The 20,839-nt window shown below is 45.1% G+C and overlaps 1 protein-coding gene across 1 annotated transcript; it reads right to left on the bottom strand.

Moving 5' to 3' along the window:
- Positions 1–181: 181 nt before the first annotated feature.
- On the bottom strand, positions 182–19,117 carry vps45 (vacuolar protein sorting 45 homolog). The gene is made up of 15 exons (XM_023801419.2): positions 18,848–19,117; positions 18,232–18,366; positions 18,084–18,144; positions 17,589–17,668; positions 16,349–16,417; positions 16,017–16,154; positions 15,469–15,579; positions 14,789–14,923; positions 14,211–14,324; positions 13,626–13,793; positions 11,786–11,944; positions 9,467–9,574; positions 9,026–9,147; positions 7,822–7,953; positions 182–1,547 (listed from the first exon to the last, which is right to left on the bottom strand). The coding sequence occupies exons 1-15, from the start codon at positions 18,938–18,940 to the stop codon at positions 1,460–1,462; spliced, it is 1,713 nt and encodes a 570-aa protein (XP_023657187.1). The 5' UTR covers positions 18,941–19,117; the 3' UTR covers positions 182–1,459.
- Between the last annotated feature and the right edge of the window lie 1,722 nt (positions 19,118–20,839).

Here is a 20,839-nt window from a genome sequence, read left to right as displayed (position 1 = left end):
ATAGTTTAAAGAAAAAGTACATGCATCATAAATGATTTCGACATCACTGTTGAAAGGAAAACATTACCCCATACTTACTGAGAGATTAAAACAGAGCTCTGAAGCTCCATAGATAGCTTAGAGACAGAGGGGTGAGTCTATGTCAAATGGTCAGAAGAGGGGAAAAAAAGTGAACTGAAACTACAAGAGGAAAAAATACTTCTTTTATCCCATGACCACTGATTTGCAATAGCACAAGTCTACTACATTTATTAGTTGAATAAAAACATTAAATTACAGCAGATTATTTCGTGACAGACACACACTGTACACTGCAATGACAAACATCTTACACGATCAAACGTGGCTTTGGATGTGCAAAAATTTGTGTACTTATGGGACGTGTGTTCAAGTTTTGGGCAAACCTAAAATGCAGGTTCTTTTCCAGGAGTGCTATCATGTGTTCCCATATAAAACTTACCAATGTTCACCGCTATAAGCTGTCTGGAGTTTAGGGGAGCACTAACAGGGCTCTACATGTGCAATGGCCACCAGCTGTGAATGATGTGTACTGGGCTGGTTTGAAATGTAAATCTAGTAGTGTATATATAAAATGGTTTGTGATTTCTAAATGCATGTTGCCATGGACAGCGATTCAAGATGAATAGCATTGTGTTATACAGGCAGCAGATGTCTGTGGGACCCCAAGGTAACGCTCCACACACCCCCCAGATATGCTGCCCACAGTGGTGGGGAAGTTACTCACAAAAGTAATCCATTACAGACAGAGGTGGAAAAATCAGGTCTGGAAAGTACAAATCCAAACCATGGTTTTGTTTCAACCAACCAGTTGAGTATAAAGAGTGAAAGTCATAGAGTACTTAACCTGTTTAGTTGGAATAAAACCATGGCCTGGATTTGTGCTTTCCGGACCTGAACTTTCCACCTGTCTGTAATGGATTACTTTTGTGAGTAACTTCCCCAGCTCTGGCTGCCAACTTCTGCAGTGCAGGGAAGTATTGCAGGTGAACCTGTGATGTCCCCACCATTTTCTGTAGTTTCTAGAGCCCGTGCACCATGATGAATCCTCAGAGCCGTAAGACCAGTGTCTATGGACTGCCTTGATTTGTACTGGGCCTTTCTCTGCATGGTGTAGAGAGACAGAGAGAGGACTGACACCAGCCAGCATCGGGGAACATTGTAGAAGGTGTCTTCTGATCCATTTTGCAGAAAACCAGTCAAATACACCACAATGGAGCACTTTCTTCCAAATATCATGCCCTTCTCATAGGCGTGGTCAAGTAGTACTTCCCCCGAACAAAAAGTGTAATTTAACATGTTCGGTCAGATGGAGGAAACCATTTTAAGAAATATCAGATTTGTTGAGCAGTGGGATAGCGCCCGAGGGCCATGTGGTGGCGCTGTGCACAGCACTGGATCTGTGGTGATACGATGTGGTCCAGAGCCAGCGATGTCACCATCAGCGCCGGCTGGGAAGGCGGCTGGTCCCCTGCACTCTCTCGCCGCTCTGGCTCGAACCTGTGGCTAAGGTTACTTCCTCCAGGAAACTGTTAGGAAATGGACATGGAGCAGCTACGTCACAACACTGAACCTCGGGTAGCAGGTCATCCGGAAAGATCTGCTAGCGTTTCATGCTTTCCATTTCACATGCAATTCTGAGAACATCACCTCATGCTGATGTATGTCACTTAATCTTGCTTATGCTGACAATTTCTGATCCTGAAAAAATAAGGTCTTTCGTATACAGAGACGCAAAGGCAGCAAACCAAAATCATTAGCTCACATTTTGCTCACTAAATGAAACAAAAAATAAAAAAACTCAGCTAAGCTGCACACATTGTTTCCCAATGTGTCTGAGAGGCTCATATTTAACACTGTCTACCTTTCCCTCCTCTATCTGTCTCTTACTGATATCCACTCATGGTTCTGCCTCTATGTCCAGTGTGTGCTGTTAAACTCACCTCACTTCCTGGACATCCAGCACAATTCCAAGTATCGCATATTCCTCTGAGCTCTCACAAAACTGTTAGTAAATATTACTGACACCTCTGGCAATGCAGGCGGACTTGCCAGTCCATTCCAAGGTGGACTGGAGGATAGATGCCTCTCTAGGAAAAATGAGCTTTGTTCATGTATCGAACGTCAGAACATGAGGCACTCCAAGCCAGTGCCGAAGAAAGACAGATTCATTCTACTTTTTCTACGCGTGGCTTAATCCCACGACCGAACGCGCAGACCTACTCAGCTCCAATGCCCAGAGGCACTGTGTCAATGGGAGAATCTCCGAGACAAAGGTCACTTTGCTGGTCCATGGTACGCAGCCAAGTGATAGATATCAGATGTACAGCAGTCCAGAGGGGGAACCACTACAGGATTACAGTGTCTTTGTGAGGCACTGAGAGCATTATGGGGAGTTACGCTGCGTAATCTCATTGGAGGGGTAGAACATTAATCCAGGGAAAAATAGAAACACTTAAAAACGCATTAGGGTGCCATCCATGGTGTATCACGGTACTCCGGGATTACAGCAGAACAATGGGCAGCCTCCCCCGCAAACTCGCCACAGCCCTCAGTCCTCATTAGAGATAAAGAGGACGTCTCACCCACAACAGCAAGAATGGGGCACAGTCTAGTCAGTGTTAAATCATGACCTGTATAGAATTGTAGGCATTGGACACCTTCTAGTCAACTAAACTATTTAGCTGAGAAAAATGGTGTCAGTGATCCCAGTTCATTACCACTTTATACTGGAAGCAATTTTCTTGGGAGGACACAATGCGATAGCATGAAGTGGCTGTAGCAAAGGAGGAAAATCCGTATCGAGGCCAGCTTGTACACATTCACACTGCTGCAGCAAACGTGCCCTAACTAACCTGTATTTGGAACATTGTGTTGTGACGAAAATGGTCATGTGATCGCATTTCCCGAATGACAACCTTGAGAAAACATCCCTCTCTACATGGCGGATTGGAGGGGAAACATACAAACACTTACTAGTGGGTTCTTTCATAAAGGACAGTTTAATAATTAGGACTGAATAACAGATCGCAAGCAAGGTCTGGAACTCAAGATGTTCGATTCCATTATTATGGAATTATGTCGCTTCTGATTGCCTGGATGCTAATTTGTGAGGTTGGGTCCTCAAGGTCATCGGTGTGATGTGAACATCGGTGTGATGTGAACACGCCTGCAGCATTGTGATTAGATAAAGGGAGCATATGGGATCACCATGATTGTGCAATCAGTACTGTGCTTTTCCAAAGAAGCCAAAGCAATCAGCTTACATTTAACTCAGTGCTTTAACCCTCCAGAGCAAAAAAAATGAGGGAAACCACAACCGGCGGTACGACTTAATCACACTGCTGACATTATCCATCCATCAAATTCACCCATTAGAAACATCTGGTTCATACAAACACTGTACAGAAATATAAATGGATCAATAAATTGAGTGTAATAGCTTTAGGATATTCTGGGTGTTTGGTGAATTTTAAACTTCATATTCTAGACATGATCCATTAAATCAACAGAAAATATTAGGAACTGATTGCTTGTCTGCTAGGAGAGGCAGCGACACCTAGCTAGTCGGTATTATCAGTAAATTACAGGAACTGGTGGGAACCGGAATGAGTTACTTAAAATGCGTAGGAAACCGTGCAAAAGGTTTAAAAATAACATGGCAGAAAGAGGCGACAAGCACTGTATGTAGGCCGAACTTTCCACTTCATATGTGCCTGTATTTCATGCATTAGGGAGAGAAAGTGTTAAAAGGCAATCTGTAGGGATGACAGAGGGGGTTTGTGCAAACCTGGATTACAGAGGCTCACTGCGGAACAGCATATGGTGACACTTAGAGCCGTGTGCTCCAACAGGGGCCCACAGTTGCACAGTTCACTCTCTACACATGCGCCTATGCTGGGTTGGCATGTGGTTTGTCTGTGCAAATGTGTGCGTGCACCCAACAGACTGTAGCAACCTTGTCACCCAACACTAGACGGCTATCAATAATACAGCAGCCCATCAGAAGAGATGCTCCGCTCCGCTCCGCCTTCCCCCATTCGTTTCCCGCCTAAGGGTCAAACCAGACAAAATGTGCCATATTTCCGAGGAAACTCAATATCCCAATCTGTCACATGACACTGCCCCCCTCCCCTTTTAACCTCATTCACCACATTGGCTAATCTTCACATCTGATAGGCGAATCCTTAAATGTAGAAAAGTTGTATCAACATAGCCCGCTCGCTTCTCTCAGCCATCACCCTGAAATGTACGGAAGGCATTGCCATCATGCATTACCTTGGGATCACTTAACATGCTAACCGTCAGTGTACATCTGATTTAACCCCAGCTTATGTGTAACACACAGATTGGATTGCATATCCATTCATAATTTAGGCTTTGTTTATCCTGACCTGCTTGGCTCCTCCCCATGTGTCGGAAGATAGGCCTCTCGCTACCTGTGACTCCTCCCTCTCCTGCAGCCATTACATGTGTCGGAAGATAGGCCTCTCGCTACCTGTGACTCCTCCCTCTCCTGCAACCATTACATGCGTCGGAAGATAGGCCTCTCGCTACCTATGGCTCCTCCCTCTCCTGCAGCCATTACATGTGTCGGAAGATAGGCCTCTCGCTACCTGTGACTCCTCCCTCTCCTGCAGCCGTTACATGCGTCGGAAGATAGGCCTCTCGCTACCTGTGACTCCTCCCTCTCCTGCAGCCGTTACATGCGTCGGAAGATAGGCCTCACGCTACCTGTGACTCCTCCCTCTCCTGCAGCCGTTACATGCGTCGGAAGATAGGCCTCTCGCTACCTGTGACTCCTCCCTCTCCTGCAGCCGTTACATGTGTCGGAAGATAGGCCTCTCGCTACCTGTGACACCTCCCTCTCCTGCAGCCGTTACATGCGTCGGAAGATAGGCCTCTCGCTACCTGTGACTCCTCCCTCTCCTGCAGCCATTGCTTCCATTTTCTGCTACTTCCAACCCAGAGGCCCCAGATCAGGAAGACAAAGGCAACAACGTCCAATAAGGAAGGCGCAAAGCAAGCCGAGCCTAGAGATTTGAGATGGACCTTGATTTGGGTAATAGGATGGTATGTTGGGGGTGTTTTGCGAAATTTTATTATTAACATGTAAAATATCAGTTTTGCTTTTGAAAATAGTCAAAATACCGTATACCACAACATACGTCTGGACGGATTGAAAAATTAGATGCCGCCCAAACATAGATGGATCATGGCAAAACATTCTGTTTACAGTGATATCGCAACCTTCCTGTAATTTTAGAACCTGAGCTGGCCAGACTGAGCTCGAGAACAGGAAGTGTGTTAGCGGAGGCTGTGGCGATGCTATACCAACGCGGCCGGCACCGAAACGGCTCGCCACCGCCGATAGGGTGCATGTGCGCATTTCCTCTGTGTGGGCACCAGCAGATACGACGGGGCATTTTCTACAAAGCGTGTGATTTGTGACTGGCGATAGCTGCCAGCAGTTAAATAAGTGAGGCTTCTGCTTCCCAATTCTCACGTACAGGAATATGTAGAGAGCAAAACGACAATGTGCGTCATTTTACCCTCGTGCCTTTTTTTAATTTGTGTCTAAATTCTGTACTAACACAGTCATAGTGCATTTCCTGGCAACTGGCATAAGCATATTATATATAAATACACACATACATACACACACACACACACACACACATATATATATATATATATATATTTCATAGTCATGGGGACAAAAAGCCCTAGTATTTGTTGTAACAAGAGACTGGTATAATAAATTAGCCTCAGTCTCAAATCAATTGTGAGCAAAACAGGAAGATGAGGCTAAAATGCGGGAGTGGTGGTATTATTGGAGGATATTACAGAGGTCAGCGGACGCGCTCCCCTCATTGGACCAACGGGAGCGAAGGTGGGGCAGAGACACACCCCCTACGCCTAGGGGACAGATCAGGGGACCCGCATGGCCTCATCGGGGAAGAGAGACGGTCCTGATACGCTGAGCCTCACTGTACTTCATGCCATCATTCATATTTCTTTCATTTGTACATTTTTCAATCATCTTTTTCTCTTGCGAAATACAATCAGCTGAAACTCACGATGCCATAATACTTCAAAGTATTGGCCAGCTGTAAAATATGAAGTATGGCTTAAACTGGCATCTGTAAAAGTACATAAAATATGAAGTGTTGATTTACATCAGCATATATAATTGATGCATGTATAAATATTATATTTCAAATGAGCCATATTTCTGTGAATTCCAACCTCAGAATGTAGGTGTTCTCATTCCAGGAGAGGGAAGCAGCCGGGCATGACGCGTGTGGATATTCCTGTGACTCCGCCTCCCCCCACACACACGTGCCTGTGCACGCGTGGCTCGTTGGTATTAAACGAGGCCCAGAAAAGGGGCATCGACGGGTATCGCTCGGAGGAACAACGGGCCGTCAGGTGCTCGGCGCTGATGGAGGACAGCCAGCCCGTCCAGCCGGAATTCGGGGCGGTTCTCCCCCAGCGCTTCGGCACGGCACCGGAATGGATCCCTGCCAAGGGCACAGCTGTGCGCACGGGTGCCGGGTGCCAAGCCGGAGGCTCCCGCTGCCGTCTGCACGCCACCCAGAGGCCCAGCTGCAAGGTCCCGTCCACGTGCCGCCACGCGGTTCACATTATGCCACGTGACAATCAGAGAGCGAGCGCTAATTACACGCTGCGCACTGCTCCTCCTGCTCCTCCTCCAGTGCGGCTGCTCATTCGCTGCCAGAGCACGAGAGCGGTGAAGCCGACCCACCTGCACGCCCCCCTCCCTCTGGGTCTCCCTGGATGGGAATGGGCTCCACCTGCCTCTGGGAAGGTAGCAGGTCACTGAGACCCCCGCCAACAATCACCGGAGCTGCTGGACTGGCATTAAATCAGCCTTCACCTTTGTTTACGCCTAACGCAACAACAAACACCAGATTCCGGTGCACATGGAAAACCTTCCGGAAGGTTCCTCTCCCTGCCAAGTGACACCGATATCGGTCTGATTGTCCCCTACTGTATTTCTAGTGTATTTAAACAATTATCTGGCAGCAGTGCTCCTAAAGAGCCATGTCTAAATTGGATGGCTTTCACCCCCCCCCCCCCCCCCATGTGGCACGTTTCTGGGGGAAACGCTGAGCCTTTGCAACATGCAGTGGCCCCAAGTGGGGTAATCAAACCCCCAGCATGTGCGCTGACATCAGACTGGGTGCAAGCTGTCGCAGTGGCAGACCTGAGGTGACACACGTCAGCCCTGTTCCCACGGTGATCGCTGTTTCGCCAACAGGTGCCGTTTCGGCTGGCTGGGTTCTGCAGTCTACCCAACGCTGTGGCCTTCTCAGCAGGGCTCGGGGGGGGGGGGGGCCCGAGGTGTCCCAGCAGCTGTCTCAACACCCCCCCCCTCCCCCCAGCTGCCTCTTATAACCTCCCTCACCCTTGGCTCCTGGCCTGGAGATTTCAACCAAAAGCCCTCTTAAACATTTCTGTAATTGCTGCTCTAACAACTGGGCATTGATGGGTCTGAGTGCAGGGAGCAGATGGGGGAGGGGGGGGGGGTAATGCAGAAAGAAAATAAAGAAAAATAAAGTGGGAATTAAAGAAATGAAAGAAGATGGAAACGGAAAGAGAAATTGAGAAGGGAGGAGGGAGGAGGGATGTGGCCTGCGGATGCCTGCCGACTGGAAGCCCAGTTGCAGTGCAGGACGGCCCTAAATGTCCACCTGCCAAGCAGCTACCGCACGTCTGTGATCATGGGCGCATTCCCCGCAGCACACGGCCAGTCACCATCATGCCACTATAGCTGACCTTTTGGTGTTGTGGATGCTGGTCCCTCCAAGTACGATGCGGACCCCCGGCATGGTGCGGTTAAAGTTGTAAACAGTCAGCGCCTCCTCATACGTGGCCCCCCCGATGATGAACACGATGATGTCCTGGGGCCTGCCGAGAAAGGAAGCGGACAGGTGATGGGGCGGGTAAAGGAAAGTAACTTCCAGAATCAGCATCAACGCTTCAGTGCAAGAGTGCACGATGAGGTTAAAGGTCAGGGTGCCAGGCCAAAGGGCACCCCTCCCTCAGCTGTCAGCCCCTCCCCTCCTCCTTCCATCGCTATCTTGAGGTCACAGTCAAAGGAACGATTTTGCCCAGTCAGCTGAAAGCCACATGTGTCACAGTGTGACTGACCCGCATCTGCAGTGCTCAGTCAATGTGGGAGCAGAGCCGACCCATTTAATGCCGGCTGCAGAGGATGCGTCGGTGCCCATAGACCGGGGTGAGAGAAGCTGTCCTCTAGCCAGACTCCATGTTTGTGACAGACTGGCTGTTTACTCTCCCCAGTCTATTTTAGCCAGCCCCTCCCCTACTGTCCAAAGGGCCACACGTAGCTGAAGGTGGGGCGGGGGATCAAGAATTAGAGGATGGGGGGGGGTGCATCACCTGGCGGTGGCTGCGAATTGCAGGATAACATATCTGAGCGACACGGACCCCGTCGTAGCACAGGCCAGTGAATTCCAACCCCCCCCCCCCCCCACCTTACAGGGGGACACAGGCTTGGAGTACCAAGGCTGAGAGACTGTCAGGCCTGCATTGTGTTTGCAGAGCCAGCTGGAGCGCCGGGAACAAACAACTCGAGGCAAAGGGGGAGTTTCCATTACTATTTGTGACACAGCAGGCGGGCAGCCGCCCAGGTGTCACACTTAAGGCGGGGAGGGATACATCTTATCCGCTGAGCCTGTTCTTACAGATACACACCGAACCATCATCTTGCTATTCTGTTACTAGAATGCCTGCAGGTCAAATTACGAGAAAGGATTCAAAACACAATGTACAAAAAATCCATAAAGGCAGATAATATGCATTAGCGATGTCAGAAATAAAACAGGAACGGAGACAAACGCTCGCACAGTTCACCTGAATGAATGCAATAAACGTGGGTCTTTCAATGCATATGCAAGCAAAAAAAAGCATTTTAATGCAGCAATGAAAGTCGATGGCAGTTGAAGGCAGTGCCCACCTGTCTCTGAGGGTGCTGGGGCCTAGATAGGGGAACTGGCTGTCCTTAAGGCGGCCTTTGATGAGCTGGTCCAGGGTGTCGTGCAGCAAGGGCTGGTGCTGGGTGTACACATTCTCCACACCCTGGCGGACATAGGGTTAGAGAAGCGGGATCGTCCTCATTTACAGACCCACTACATTGTCAGATACTGACACTCCTTTAATGATGTAAATAAGTGACCCCTTCAGCCCCAAATCAGTCACTGTAGCCATTAAATGTGAAAAAGAGTAATAAACTAACACATAAAAAAAGATAATGTGCCTTTGAGGGACATTATTAAAGGCTTAGTTGTTTATCTACTTGGGTTGCAAACCAACAAAAATGATCAGCAAGCCAGAAGCTCAGTTGCCCGCCTCTGAGAACATTTTGCAAATATGCTATAGAGACACTTTCATCTTGTACCTTGAGACCTTTGAAGAACTGTTTGGTGATGGCCACCGCGTCTGTGGGCGTGATGAGGTCACTTCCTCTAACACGCTTCCCGCCATACTCTACCACAGACTGCACCATCTGTAACACAGTCACAAACACAGTCACACGACGCTAGAACACAGTCTTTACCCAGGTAACTGCAACAGCAGCTATCAGTCAATAAAAATAAAAAATATAAAAAATGATCGGCGTCGTGGGACGGCACTCATGGGCCGTGCTCCTCTAAATGAGCCATCATGCCCCCCAGCAACATCCACTAGGGACACCATCTTTTATTTCAGTTTTATTTTTAATATAACTATTCATTCTAAAACAAACAAACCAATCTTTTCTACAGATCATTTGCTTATTCTACACTTCAGCATCGGCATCCCGCCCATCAATAACTTATACCGTCAAATTTCTACAGTATATTGATATATTTTCAAAACAAGATTTAGGATAATACAATACCCATGGCATCAAGATACTTTTATTCTGCGTTAAAATTAGGGCTACATTAAAGAATTGGTTTAAACACAAACCAATAGTATTCCTCCCTGGATGTAAAAAACATGAGGACTTTGACTTTGTATGTTTTTGTTTTTCTTTTCTGTCTCTAGTGCTCCAATGTACAGCACTTTGTGTCAACTATGGTTGTTTTAAAGTGTTTTATAAATAAAGATGGTATGGTGTGGTATTGTGACGTTGCATACACTCTCAGAATCCACACCGAAAATCAAACCAATTCACTTAGCGTTTCACGGGGAATTTGATGGAGGTTCATTTCGTTTAAAAACATTGACAAACGGCTCATAGGTTAAAAATAAAGTAATTTGCAATATTCATTTTGTCAAACAGCAATAACTTAAAATAAGGGCCTTTTCAGTTATTACGCACACGGTTAATGGTTATCAGGCTTCTGTTTTTAGCGCCAAGTATTATTGCTGCTGTTTCTAAGGAATTTCCCCATTGTGGGATTAATAACGTCAATCTAATCTAATCTTTTAGGTTTAGATTTTAGTTTTTCATAAACATCTGCCTTCTGTTTTAAGAGCCTCGGTGCCTGTGATCGGAAGGTCGCCGGGTCGAGCCCGGCTTTGGCAGAATTGTCGTGTGTCCATGGGCCTTCAGCTGGCCGTTACTGCCAGGTTTGCTCCTACCTACATATGTATCTATGTCATGGAAAGCAAGATGGGGGAGGCAAAAAGAGAATTTCCCCACGTGGGATCAGTAAGCTGTCATGATAAACAGATTAAAAATGCTGTTGGTAGACAATGTGGAGTGAAAGGGTTTTATTTCCAGGCTGTTTTACTCGACACATGCAACACAGATTTAGACCTAGTTAGAGCTTATGTTTGTGCTTATTTTGAGACTCCTGGTTGCAATAATGGAAAGTGTAGTTATAGGGTAGTTATAGTAGTATATTTGCACACTACCAGTCCAAAGTTTGGACACACCAAGCTGCCTACAAGAGAGAGTGATAGTGTCGCATCACATGACCTGGTCACCTGACCTAAACACAGTAGAAAAGATTTTGGAGGAGTTTGACCAGAGAGTGAAGGAAAAGCGGCCAATGAGAGCTCAGTATGTATGTGGGACCTCCTTCAGAACAGCTAAAAAAGCCCCCCCAACCCCCAAAAAATATCATTTTTGTTTAATACTTTCTTTGGTCAGTACATAATTTCATACGTGTTATATTATAGTTTTGATGTATTTAGAAGTGTTTATTTGTACTGTTCTCTACATTTCCGTGGGTATGTCTCTCCAAACATTTGAATGGCACCGTGAATATGTCTGTGTGTGTGTGTACACACACATATATATCGGGAATCGCTATTCTGTCCAAGAATATTGAGATATGGTTTTTGGTCCATATCTCCCCCCCCATGAAAATCTTGGGCCGGTCCATCAGATTTGGTCTGGTACCGGCCCCAATAACACTTTAGATTAAGGTCTGCTCCTTAACTGTTAATACACTATTACTACTCATTTGATAATATATTAGTAGAAAGAAAAACAAAAATGTAGAAATATATTACAATCATATCTTGCTCCTGGTAACTAAGGACCACTGCACTTGGGTAAGAGCAGCGTGTAAGTCATTTGCAAATATAAAAACAATGGGTTAGTAAGCATACTCAGAAATAACACAGTAGTAACGGTTTAATAATGGTTAAGGAGTAGACCGTACAAAAATGTTACCCAAAAAAGGACCAGCAAAAGTGGAGTCATCCCACATCAGTGCTTTCGCATGGTCCTCTGAACATCCCCCGTTTCCCAGAATGCACCGGGCATCACGCTTCTCACCTTGCGGTACCGCTCAGAGACGCCCTTCCGGGTGAGATCCTCCATGAGGCCAGGCAGGTTGCTACTGCTGTGCCTCTCATAGCGAAGTGCGTAGAGCATCACCAGGCGCACGGCATCCACCTCACACACTCTGGGGTTCTGCAGGAGCCTCCGGACGTTCTGAAGGGAACGGGGGGGGCGGAAGTGCTCATTAAGCCAGAGAAACTGCGCATGGGAAAACAGGAAGAAGCACGGGAAAAGGACGACAAAAATGAAATAAGAATGAAGACCGTAATGCTTGATTGGATGGTATATCCTCAACTGTGGAATCAGAAGACACAGGTGACAAAGACATTTTAGGATCTGAAGGATCGTTCTAACCAGCAGTGATGTTGTTACATACATGTCACCTAAAACAACGATTAGTTATCCTTGTGCTTCACAGAATGACTAAGAATTGTAATACTAAAGAATCCTTAAAAATGAAGGCAAAAGTTGTGTGAGAAGTCATGGTGACCTTTCCAAAGTTCCAGTGAGGAGGGGTTCACAGTTCCCAGGCCCTGACACAAACCACAAAGGGCACCAGTGGGCAATGGAAGCACAAGTGTCCCATTCTTCTCAAGCTTCTGCACCGCTTTCTGATTGCCCCTTTTCTCCAGTCACTGAGTCACCCAAAATTTCCCACAATCCTCCACTCTCCCAGCCTGTGACGTGAGACACTCAAGCATGGGTGGTCACAAAGTTTAGGAAGCCCCCCCCCCCCCATTGTTAAGTGCTGCTACATTCGGTCACTGCAAATTCCACATCAGTTTTTCTTTCTTCTGTGTCTCCAGAAGTGCGTCACTAATCCCATTTATGTTCGTACAAGTCATAACCTTAAATTCCCCCCCCCCCCCCTTTACTGGCACCCAAGTGTGTGCACTTTGTCCTCATGCTGAAGCAGCCCCCGGTAACAATGGTGCAAATGCCAGTGCATCCAGTCTGATGTACTGACAGATTTACACCCAGAAAAAGTATTTTGCTAAAAAGAATAATATTCCTATTTTGTCCTGTATTGTAACAGAGGTAGAACGAAGGTTATGAGTCCCTAAAACATTTGGTGTCCATTACACAGTTGAATCGTCAGCCAGCTGCGGTAATTATAAGATAATGACACAAACGGAACCTGAATTGCTTTATATGTGGCAGCATAGTGTCAGTGAAGTGCCTTACAAACAAGAGCAAACAACACGCTGAAATTTCAGTTTAATGAAGCTGGATGGAGGAACAGCAGATGGAAAAGTGAATGTGCAGCAGTGGTCGGTCTTCCTGGTTAAAGGCTGTGTGCTGTGGGGCAGCCCCCCGTCCATTAGCTGGGGGCTGCACCGTCCCCAGAAGAGGTGCTGTAAAGGGAGGCCCTGGCTGAGGAGGACCTGAGCCGAGCTCAGTCATCTGGGGGGGGTCATAAAGGTACTACTAACTGTATGAGCTCTCCACTCTATTGAGAATAAATTGCCCATGAAGGGGAGAACGGGCAGAAATATCAGTCTCCAGTACGTATGTTCTGTTAGGACCCAATGCCTCTCCAACACTCGCTGTCAAAACCCCGTTTCAGCTGAAGGGGGAGGCTGCAGGCTGCAGGACAATCGCACGAGCCTCCCTTAGGGAAGGCTAACCAGGCTGCAAGACAGTGCCGATAGTGTGTGTGTGTGTATGTGGGAGTGAAAATATTAAAAGCTTTTCCACACCCACATGAATAAATCATGCTACGGACAGTATTTCTGTGTGTATGAGTGAGATCTGAATTATGACAGCAGCCATACCACTGCAGATATTCCGCACAATTAGCATGCAATCTCAGCCAGACGTGCAGACTGCTAACCTGCTGCGCGCTGGAGTGGTCGTTCTGACAGGCCAGTTCCTGCTCCAGCTCTGACACCTCCATAAGCTGCCTCTCGCTCACCAGCCGCGACAGCTCGCCCACCACGGTCACGTGCTTCGACACCGTGCCCGACATCTTCTTAAACTGTGGGTAGTTGTCCACAAAGGCCTGACCGGAGAGAAGCAGAGCTTATCAAACGATCTCTGTTTATCATTACAGGAGACCAAGAGGGTGCATCAGTCTTACTTCAGCATTGCATATCCTGCGGTTTTAGACTAATGAGACAGGCATATTAATATTTCATGCAATAAACCAGCACGGATATTGATGTTTTCGCCATTATGCTGCAAGTGTAATTCATCAGGCATGTGTTTTATGCATGTCTGGGATGTCCAGTAAATAAATATGGATCTATGCAATCATGGTGGCACTAGACTCCAGCAATCTCTTGACATAGGCACTTGTTTTTATAGCCTTTGGGCAAAAACCACAAATGGCCTGATACAATCAGCTGTAACGCTTAATGGGTATTTTGTCTGTGGGATTCTTACTCTCATCCCAGTGCTGGTAGCAGAGCCCCCTCACCTTCATGTCTGAAATGGACTCCAGCTTCTGCTGTCCCTTTGGTTTCTTCTTCTGAAAATCCTCCATTAGGTTCTTGATATTTGTCCCAATCTCCCCAAAGTTCAGGTACAGGTTCTGCAAGCAGAATCGGGAGTTTCATTTATGTGCCTTATTACTGCAATTCCCAAATGGCACACTCAAGAGTGGCTCTGATCACCGGACTGTGCCAACAGCCACAGGTGGGAAGTTCAGGTCCAGAATGTACAAATCCAGATCAAGATTTTGTTTCAAACAACCAGTTGAGTAAAAAGAGTCACATTCACTGAGTACTCAGCTGGGTGGTTGAAACAAAACCTAGGTCTGAAAATGCTGCAGGATCTAATCATGGAGCAGCCACTGCTTTCATATACTTCAGTATTTTGAAACCAACCACCCATCCATCTTGTAACCACTTGCTCATTACCTGGGTTACATCCTGTACAGATTACACACATGCAGACGACACAATACCGGCAATTTTGAGACGCCATCTCATCTAACTGCATATCTTTAGTAGTTAGAGAGAGAAATAACACAGCGGTTCTGCTGGCCTCACTCACGTTGCAGTAGAACTCATCGTTTTCAGCAGACAGCACCACCTCCCGCAGGTCCTTGTTGATGCCTGGAACCCGGGACAGGTCGATGCGGTTGTTGTTGAGGCCTAAGAGCTCATGCACCATAGCCTGGTACGTCCACTGTGGGGAGCATAAACACAGAACCGTGGCTAAGCCCCAGAGGCCAGTTCAGTAAAGTGTAAATGCAGGCCATTTCAGCTCTGAAATGACTCACTTGATAATTCTGACCTCTAGTGGCCTATACTGTGTATTAACTGAGGACAACAGAAATGTAAATTGCAGAGATGCACTCACTGACTAGCCCTGATCATGGCCTAAAGGTGGGGTGCAGAGAAAATGAATAAATAATGGAAACAATTCAGAGAAAATCCACCACATATAACCAACAATCACACCAATATTATAATTATGTTTGAAGCTACAATTCAACAAATACATGTCAGCTTTATTTCAAATATTTTTCTTAACCTTACCAGTGAAAGCATTAAATAAATTAAATAATTAGTATTATAAAGACATTGAATAATAGAATTGTTTTACCAACCAAATAACTACTATAAATTAATAGCGACAGAAGTACTTTATCTTTTGTGACACAAGTAAAAATTAAGTGCACTATGGATCCAGAATCCATGCATGTCCTGAGCAGGTCGACTAATTCAGACCTGGTTGAGCAGAGGAGTAATGGCATCGTCACTGCGATCCAGGATAAGCAGAAGGGGAGGCACCTCTGTCTTCCTGAAGTCAAAAAGCTCATACTCCTTAGTGATGATTTGCTGAAAGACACGAATGACACAGCAGTCAATGTCATTGGCTTATTTATTATTGCTCAATGCCATTGGCTCATTTGTTATTGGCCGACGCCATTGGTTCGTATGTTACAGGTAGATGTTATTGGCTCACACGACTACGGTTTTAACTTTGTCACAGCCACCAACAACACCTTAAACCATGCAGTGATTAATGGAAGCTATAAAAATAAGCCACCAACCAAAAAATACAGGATAAATATTTAACATCTGGTGCATGGTTTCAGTTAAACATTAAATATTTAAGGAAATGAAGCAGTAGTCAGAATCCAGTCTGGTTTTCAGATATATGTATGTATATTTGCACCCTGCATGGGAAATACAGGAAAAAGGTGCCCGCTATGAATGGGGAATACGGGCATGAAGTGCACCCTATAAATGACTGGGGTGTCTGGACGACCCACCTTAACGCTCTCTGCCAGCCTCTTGGCCATGTCAGAGGAGAGCTGGTATCGAATCATGGGACACTTTTTGAGAGCCAGCAGCACTGACGTCAGACCTTGAGTAGAGCGTGGAAGCAGACTGGGCTCCCAGCTACGACCCTGAGGGAGGAAAACGATGCTGCAATCACCGGTGCGGCACTTGGGTTACATTTTCATGCAATAATCATCCCGAGAATATTGAATGCTATTTAATCAAGCAAAATCGTTTACTTTTACCTACATGTGTATCTGTACACTTTGTAATAATTCAGCACAGCCCTCTAGTTCCCTTGAATCTGCAAAACCCTCCTTACCCTGGCAACACCCAGCAGGTTGAGGGAGAAAAGGTGAGGATTTGCTGCAATGAAGTCGCCGTAAAATTCCTGCAGCCATGAAAAGAAGAAGCGTGTCTGTTACACAGATAAATCCCACACTTTTGGATGCAAACACTACAGGCTCAACCTGCTGAGTAGCCAACTGAGGCTTTTCATTTCCGTTTGTGACCTTTGGAAAAACAAAGTGGAAAGAACGACTCCAAAACAAGCTGTATGTTCCTCAAGGTGTGTGAAATAGGGTTCTATAAGTAAAGGAGCTGAAAGTCGTCCTTTTTTTTTTTTTTTTTTAGATGGACATGAACATTCTCTCCAACATGTCTGGTGAAAACCAAATGTTAAATTCCTCACTAAGAATGTCATAATAATGGTGGTGTCCTGAACCTGGAAAGCATCCACAACTTGAAAGAACTATGAATGCTACATCCACCATAAGGTTCTAAAGGAGAATATCAGACCTATCATCTATAAAGTCATTTAATGGTGATATTTTCTTAATCCCCATGTATGGGGGGGGGGGGTTCTCTTTTTGCCTACCCCATCCTACTCTCTTTGAGACACAAGCTTGGGGGTTGCAGCGAGGGGTCAGACATCTGTGGCACCCATGGGGCTGCATGTTAAGGGCCTTGCTCGAGGGGCCACAAACATGCGACTATTCTGCCGAGGCTGGGCTCGATCCAGCAACCTTCCGATCACGAGCGAAGCAGCTTAGCCTGCTAAGCCACAAGGGATCAAGGTATTGCTCCTTGAAGAACAAGAGAATTTACATATAGACTGGCTAAACCGGAGACCTAAGTTCCCTAAAAACACAAGTAAACTCATAACTGCAACTCGTTTGAAAAATCTGGAACAGCGTTGCAAACAGGAGTGGGCCAAAATGCTTTTAAGTTGCTGGCACTATTAATCAGTAAGTACAGGATCGGCGTTTCATTGCACATGACCACAAGATACTTTTCAAATGGACAATGGGTGTTGCATAACTTTACAAGTGACTAAAGTTCAAGTTGCCTCAAATAATATTTGGTTTAACATTCTGTAAGCACATAATTAATATTTTTAAAATTCAGACCGGGAGCAAAGATTTTCACATGATACTGTATTTGAAGATGGCAAAGGGTCCCCACAAAGACCGACTATAAGAACAGGCACTCTCACAATCAGCAGTTATAATTACTAAAAGTGTGGGACAGGCAGTGGACACAGATCGGATGGACAGACAAACCTGTACTTCCGCCACCACTTCCTGCTCGTCGGCCTCTGCCAGTGCCTTTATTTCACTCTTACTGATGACGTTGCTGAAATCTACAAGGACATTTCATTAAACTGATGAGAACGGTCAACATGCATCCTTTTAGGAAGGTTATGCAATTGTAATCTATTTTCAGAAAAACTTTAAATCTTCACTAATGAGAGCATATGTAATACTAGATACTGTTAAGTCAAAAGATTCAGCAGACAGAGGATATATACACTTGTGTTTAAATCGAAAACAGATCTCATATCTTAGTGGTTCTGTTTTGGAGGCCATGTCTGAGCACTTTCTGACATTTTTGTTTCCTTTTTATACACTACGTAACCATGAAAACACAGGAAATCAAACCATAATTTGTATAATGGAGGGAGAAATATATCGATCACTAATGCAAAAAAAAAAACAAACAAGATTCTCAGATGAAGCTTCAGCTGACAGTGATTGACTACAGTTGACAGCACTCACAGATAAAGTAAACACTGTATTTCGGCCGATGAAGTTCCTGAATCAAGTTTTCGACGTTCTCCTGTAAATAAACAATAGACACGTTACATGTTGTAGCACTTTTAATGAACAGACAGCTCTATGGATTGCACGAACTTCATCGGCATACCTTGGTGGGACGGAGGAAACAGATCGCCTTCAGGTGTTTCATATTTTCCCTGTTCTGGGAGTCAAGCCGCTCAAAGAGGTAGACCTCCTTCTGCAGGATCTCCGATTGTGTGTAAACCACGCTTACGATGCTCGTCTGCCGGTAAATACGCACCAGACCGCAGCTTAGATATTTCGTAAAGAATAAATAATTCATTGCTGGGGGCTACAGATCATGCAAGTTTCCTGTTGTAATGCATCTCTTGTTGCGACAAACCCACCCCAAACCTACTCGATGCTCCAATACATCAACTACGTCACTTGTATTGCTTTCCAGGTAATTTCAACCTGTTAGGGATTCGTTGTCATCCTAGTGCTTATGAACATTTTCTTAATGCAATTCTCTGACATTTATTATCGCAAACATACATGAAAGTATTATGTTTCGACGTATTCCAGTAGCTATTTACCCCTGAATTAAACTGTTTTTCATTGCATGGTGGTTTATGCGTATCCATTTACATTTCACCGAAAGTGTGTTTTCAAAAATATTTCATTAAAGGGTGACTGAATTGCGATAATAGCTGACAGTTCAATATTACAACATAAACGCGCAAAAGAAGGGAAAAAACACTCACCGTCTCTTTATCCATCAACAAAACCTTCATTCCGGGCCCGCTGTTTTCTATCATTTTGGAGACATACTGCTTGACAGCGAGTGTCACATTCATTTTGACAGTTATTATAAGGTGACGTTGAAGATAAATAAAAAATCTAGCAAAAATTCAAATTAAGCAATCCACGGGAAAATGTGTTAAGTCCGTTTTGATATGCGTCAGTCAAACCATGGCGAGAGCGAAGACGTAACTGCAGCCCTCAATGAACTTCCGGGGTCTGCGCGTGCAGATATCCCATAATGCACCCGTCCGCTTTGAGGTCGTGTCTAGTGAGGGTGTCACAGTACTGTGCGATTTAATAAAACTTTTAATAATCGTTTGATTGTAATTTAGGGATTTGATTCGTTTGATAACATTTCTTTTTAGACTCCTGGTGTGAAACTTGCGACAACGTTAATCGTGATGCTGTGGAATAGCGTTTGTTTGCGCTTTAAGGTGTGTTTTAGGATTTGTGGTGGGTTGCAGATTGATTAAAAAGCCGGTTGTGTTGTAGGTCGTCTTTAGGTGATAACATTCTGCCATGTTTATATTTAATTTTGTTTTTCCCATAAAGGAAGAAATCGACTTAATATTAATGGGGACTTTTGTTAAAATAATCGGCGGCTATAGAAGTTATTCTGAACCTTTCCAACCACAAGGCCAAGTTCTTGTCCATTACGTGTCGGCGGCCGACCGGGGGGGGCTGGGATCCGGTAGCCGCAGCCCATTACGGACCAGATTGCATTTACCTAGTACGCAAATCAAACGGTTGAGAAACCCAGAGCTGGAGACCTGGATACTTTAAAGCGCCAAAAATGGAAAAGCACCCGCCCAAATAACTACCTCTCTACCTGGCTTTTGCTGCGGGAGAACTGAGAAACTCAGAAGGAGCTTCCATTGTCAGGCCATCAGCAGCTTTCTAAATACTTAACCGATGGTTATAATTTAACCAGAGTTACTGACTTTGGTCAGCTAGCTGCCGTGGGATTTTCAATTCGAAACAACTCTGCACACATTTATATATAGGTAACAGTTTTATTACCTTGTGAATAGTCTGTAGGGTCTGCAAACTACTCCCAACGCCTTAGATGCAGCTAATTTTAGGTTTATAATGGAATAATATAGATTTGCCGTAAGATTTCTTTCGTGGGCGTGAGTCTGACTCACACAGGATGCGGGAGAGTTGGCAATCTTTGTTAAACATTTTCTTCATATTTACGCACCTCGCACTTCATTTGTACTATGTTGCACATCTCTGTACTATTTTCCAGTATAGCTCTGTTCTTTATTATGCCTTAAAGTATTTTTTATTATGGCGGAGTTGGCCACCTTTAATTTAGCTGCAGGTTATAGTCTGACTATGCATGACAAATAAAATCCTTGAATTCTTGAAATCTATTAAGTCAGTGTTCCTGTCTTTTCTTGTTAGTAATTTTAAATAATTCCACAGTGTTGGGAAAAAAAGTCAGAAATTCCACAAAAGCTCCAGGTTTAAAACAGAATAGTCTGTTTTGCTTCATTTTATTTTTATAAGACCAATTCATGCTCCATAACTATCTGTCCAGCACAGGGTTGATGCCTACCCCTGAAATGCCCATCCCTGAAATGCCCACCCCTGAAATGCCTACCCCTGAAATGCCCATCCCTGAAATGCCCACCCCTGAAATGCCTACCCCTGAAATGCCTACCCACACTATGGGTAATTTAGATTTTAGCTTTTCAAATTCAGGAAGAAACCCACACAAACATGGAAAACATGCAAACCCACAATAGAGGTGAGAGGCCACCATATTACTGCCAGCTATCCTTGGGAGATCATCTTAAGTTATGGATCGGAAAAAAATCTTTATACTGAAATCCAGAATGCTTGATTTCTTATGAAAAACAAATGTAAAGGATTTACAATATAAATAGTGGTTTTTTAATAATTGTCATTTGAATACTTATTGGACGCAAATGAGAATAACCACAAAT

The sequence above is a fragment of the Paramormyrops kingsleyae genome, chromosome 9 (assembly GCF_048594095.1).
Source record: "Paramormyrops kingsleyae isolate MSU_618 chromosome 9, PKINGS_0.4, whole genome shotgun sequence".
Taxonomy (NCBI): Eukaryota; Metazoa; Chordata; class Actinopteri; order Osteoglossiformes; family Mormyridae; genus Paramormyrops; species Paramormyrops kingsleyae.
The sequence above is the reverse complement of the archived record's forward strand: the minus strand, read 5'-3'. Positions and strand labels throughout refer to the sequence as shown.

What these genes read in the sequence shown, in the direction of transcription:
- vps45 (XM_023801419.2), bottom strand. Translation starts at nt 18,940, where the DNA reads ATGAATGTGACACTCGCTGTCAAGCAGTATGTCTCCAAAATGATAGAA. An exon ending in ATACAGTGTTTACTTTATCT is followed by an intron (nt 17,669 to 18,083) that starts GTGAGTGCTGTC and finishes ATGTCCTTGTAG; the next exon opens with ATTTCAGCAACGTCATCAGT. An exon ending in ACCTGCTGGGTGTTGCCAGG is followed by an intron (nt 16,155 to 16,348) that starts GTAAGGAGGGTT and finishes TTCCTCCCTCAG; the next exon opens with GGTCGTAGCTGGGAGCCCAG.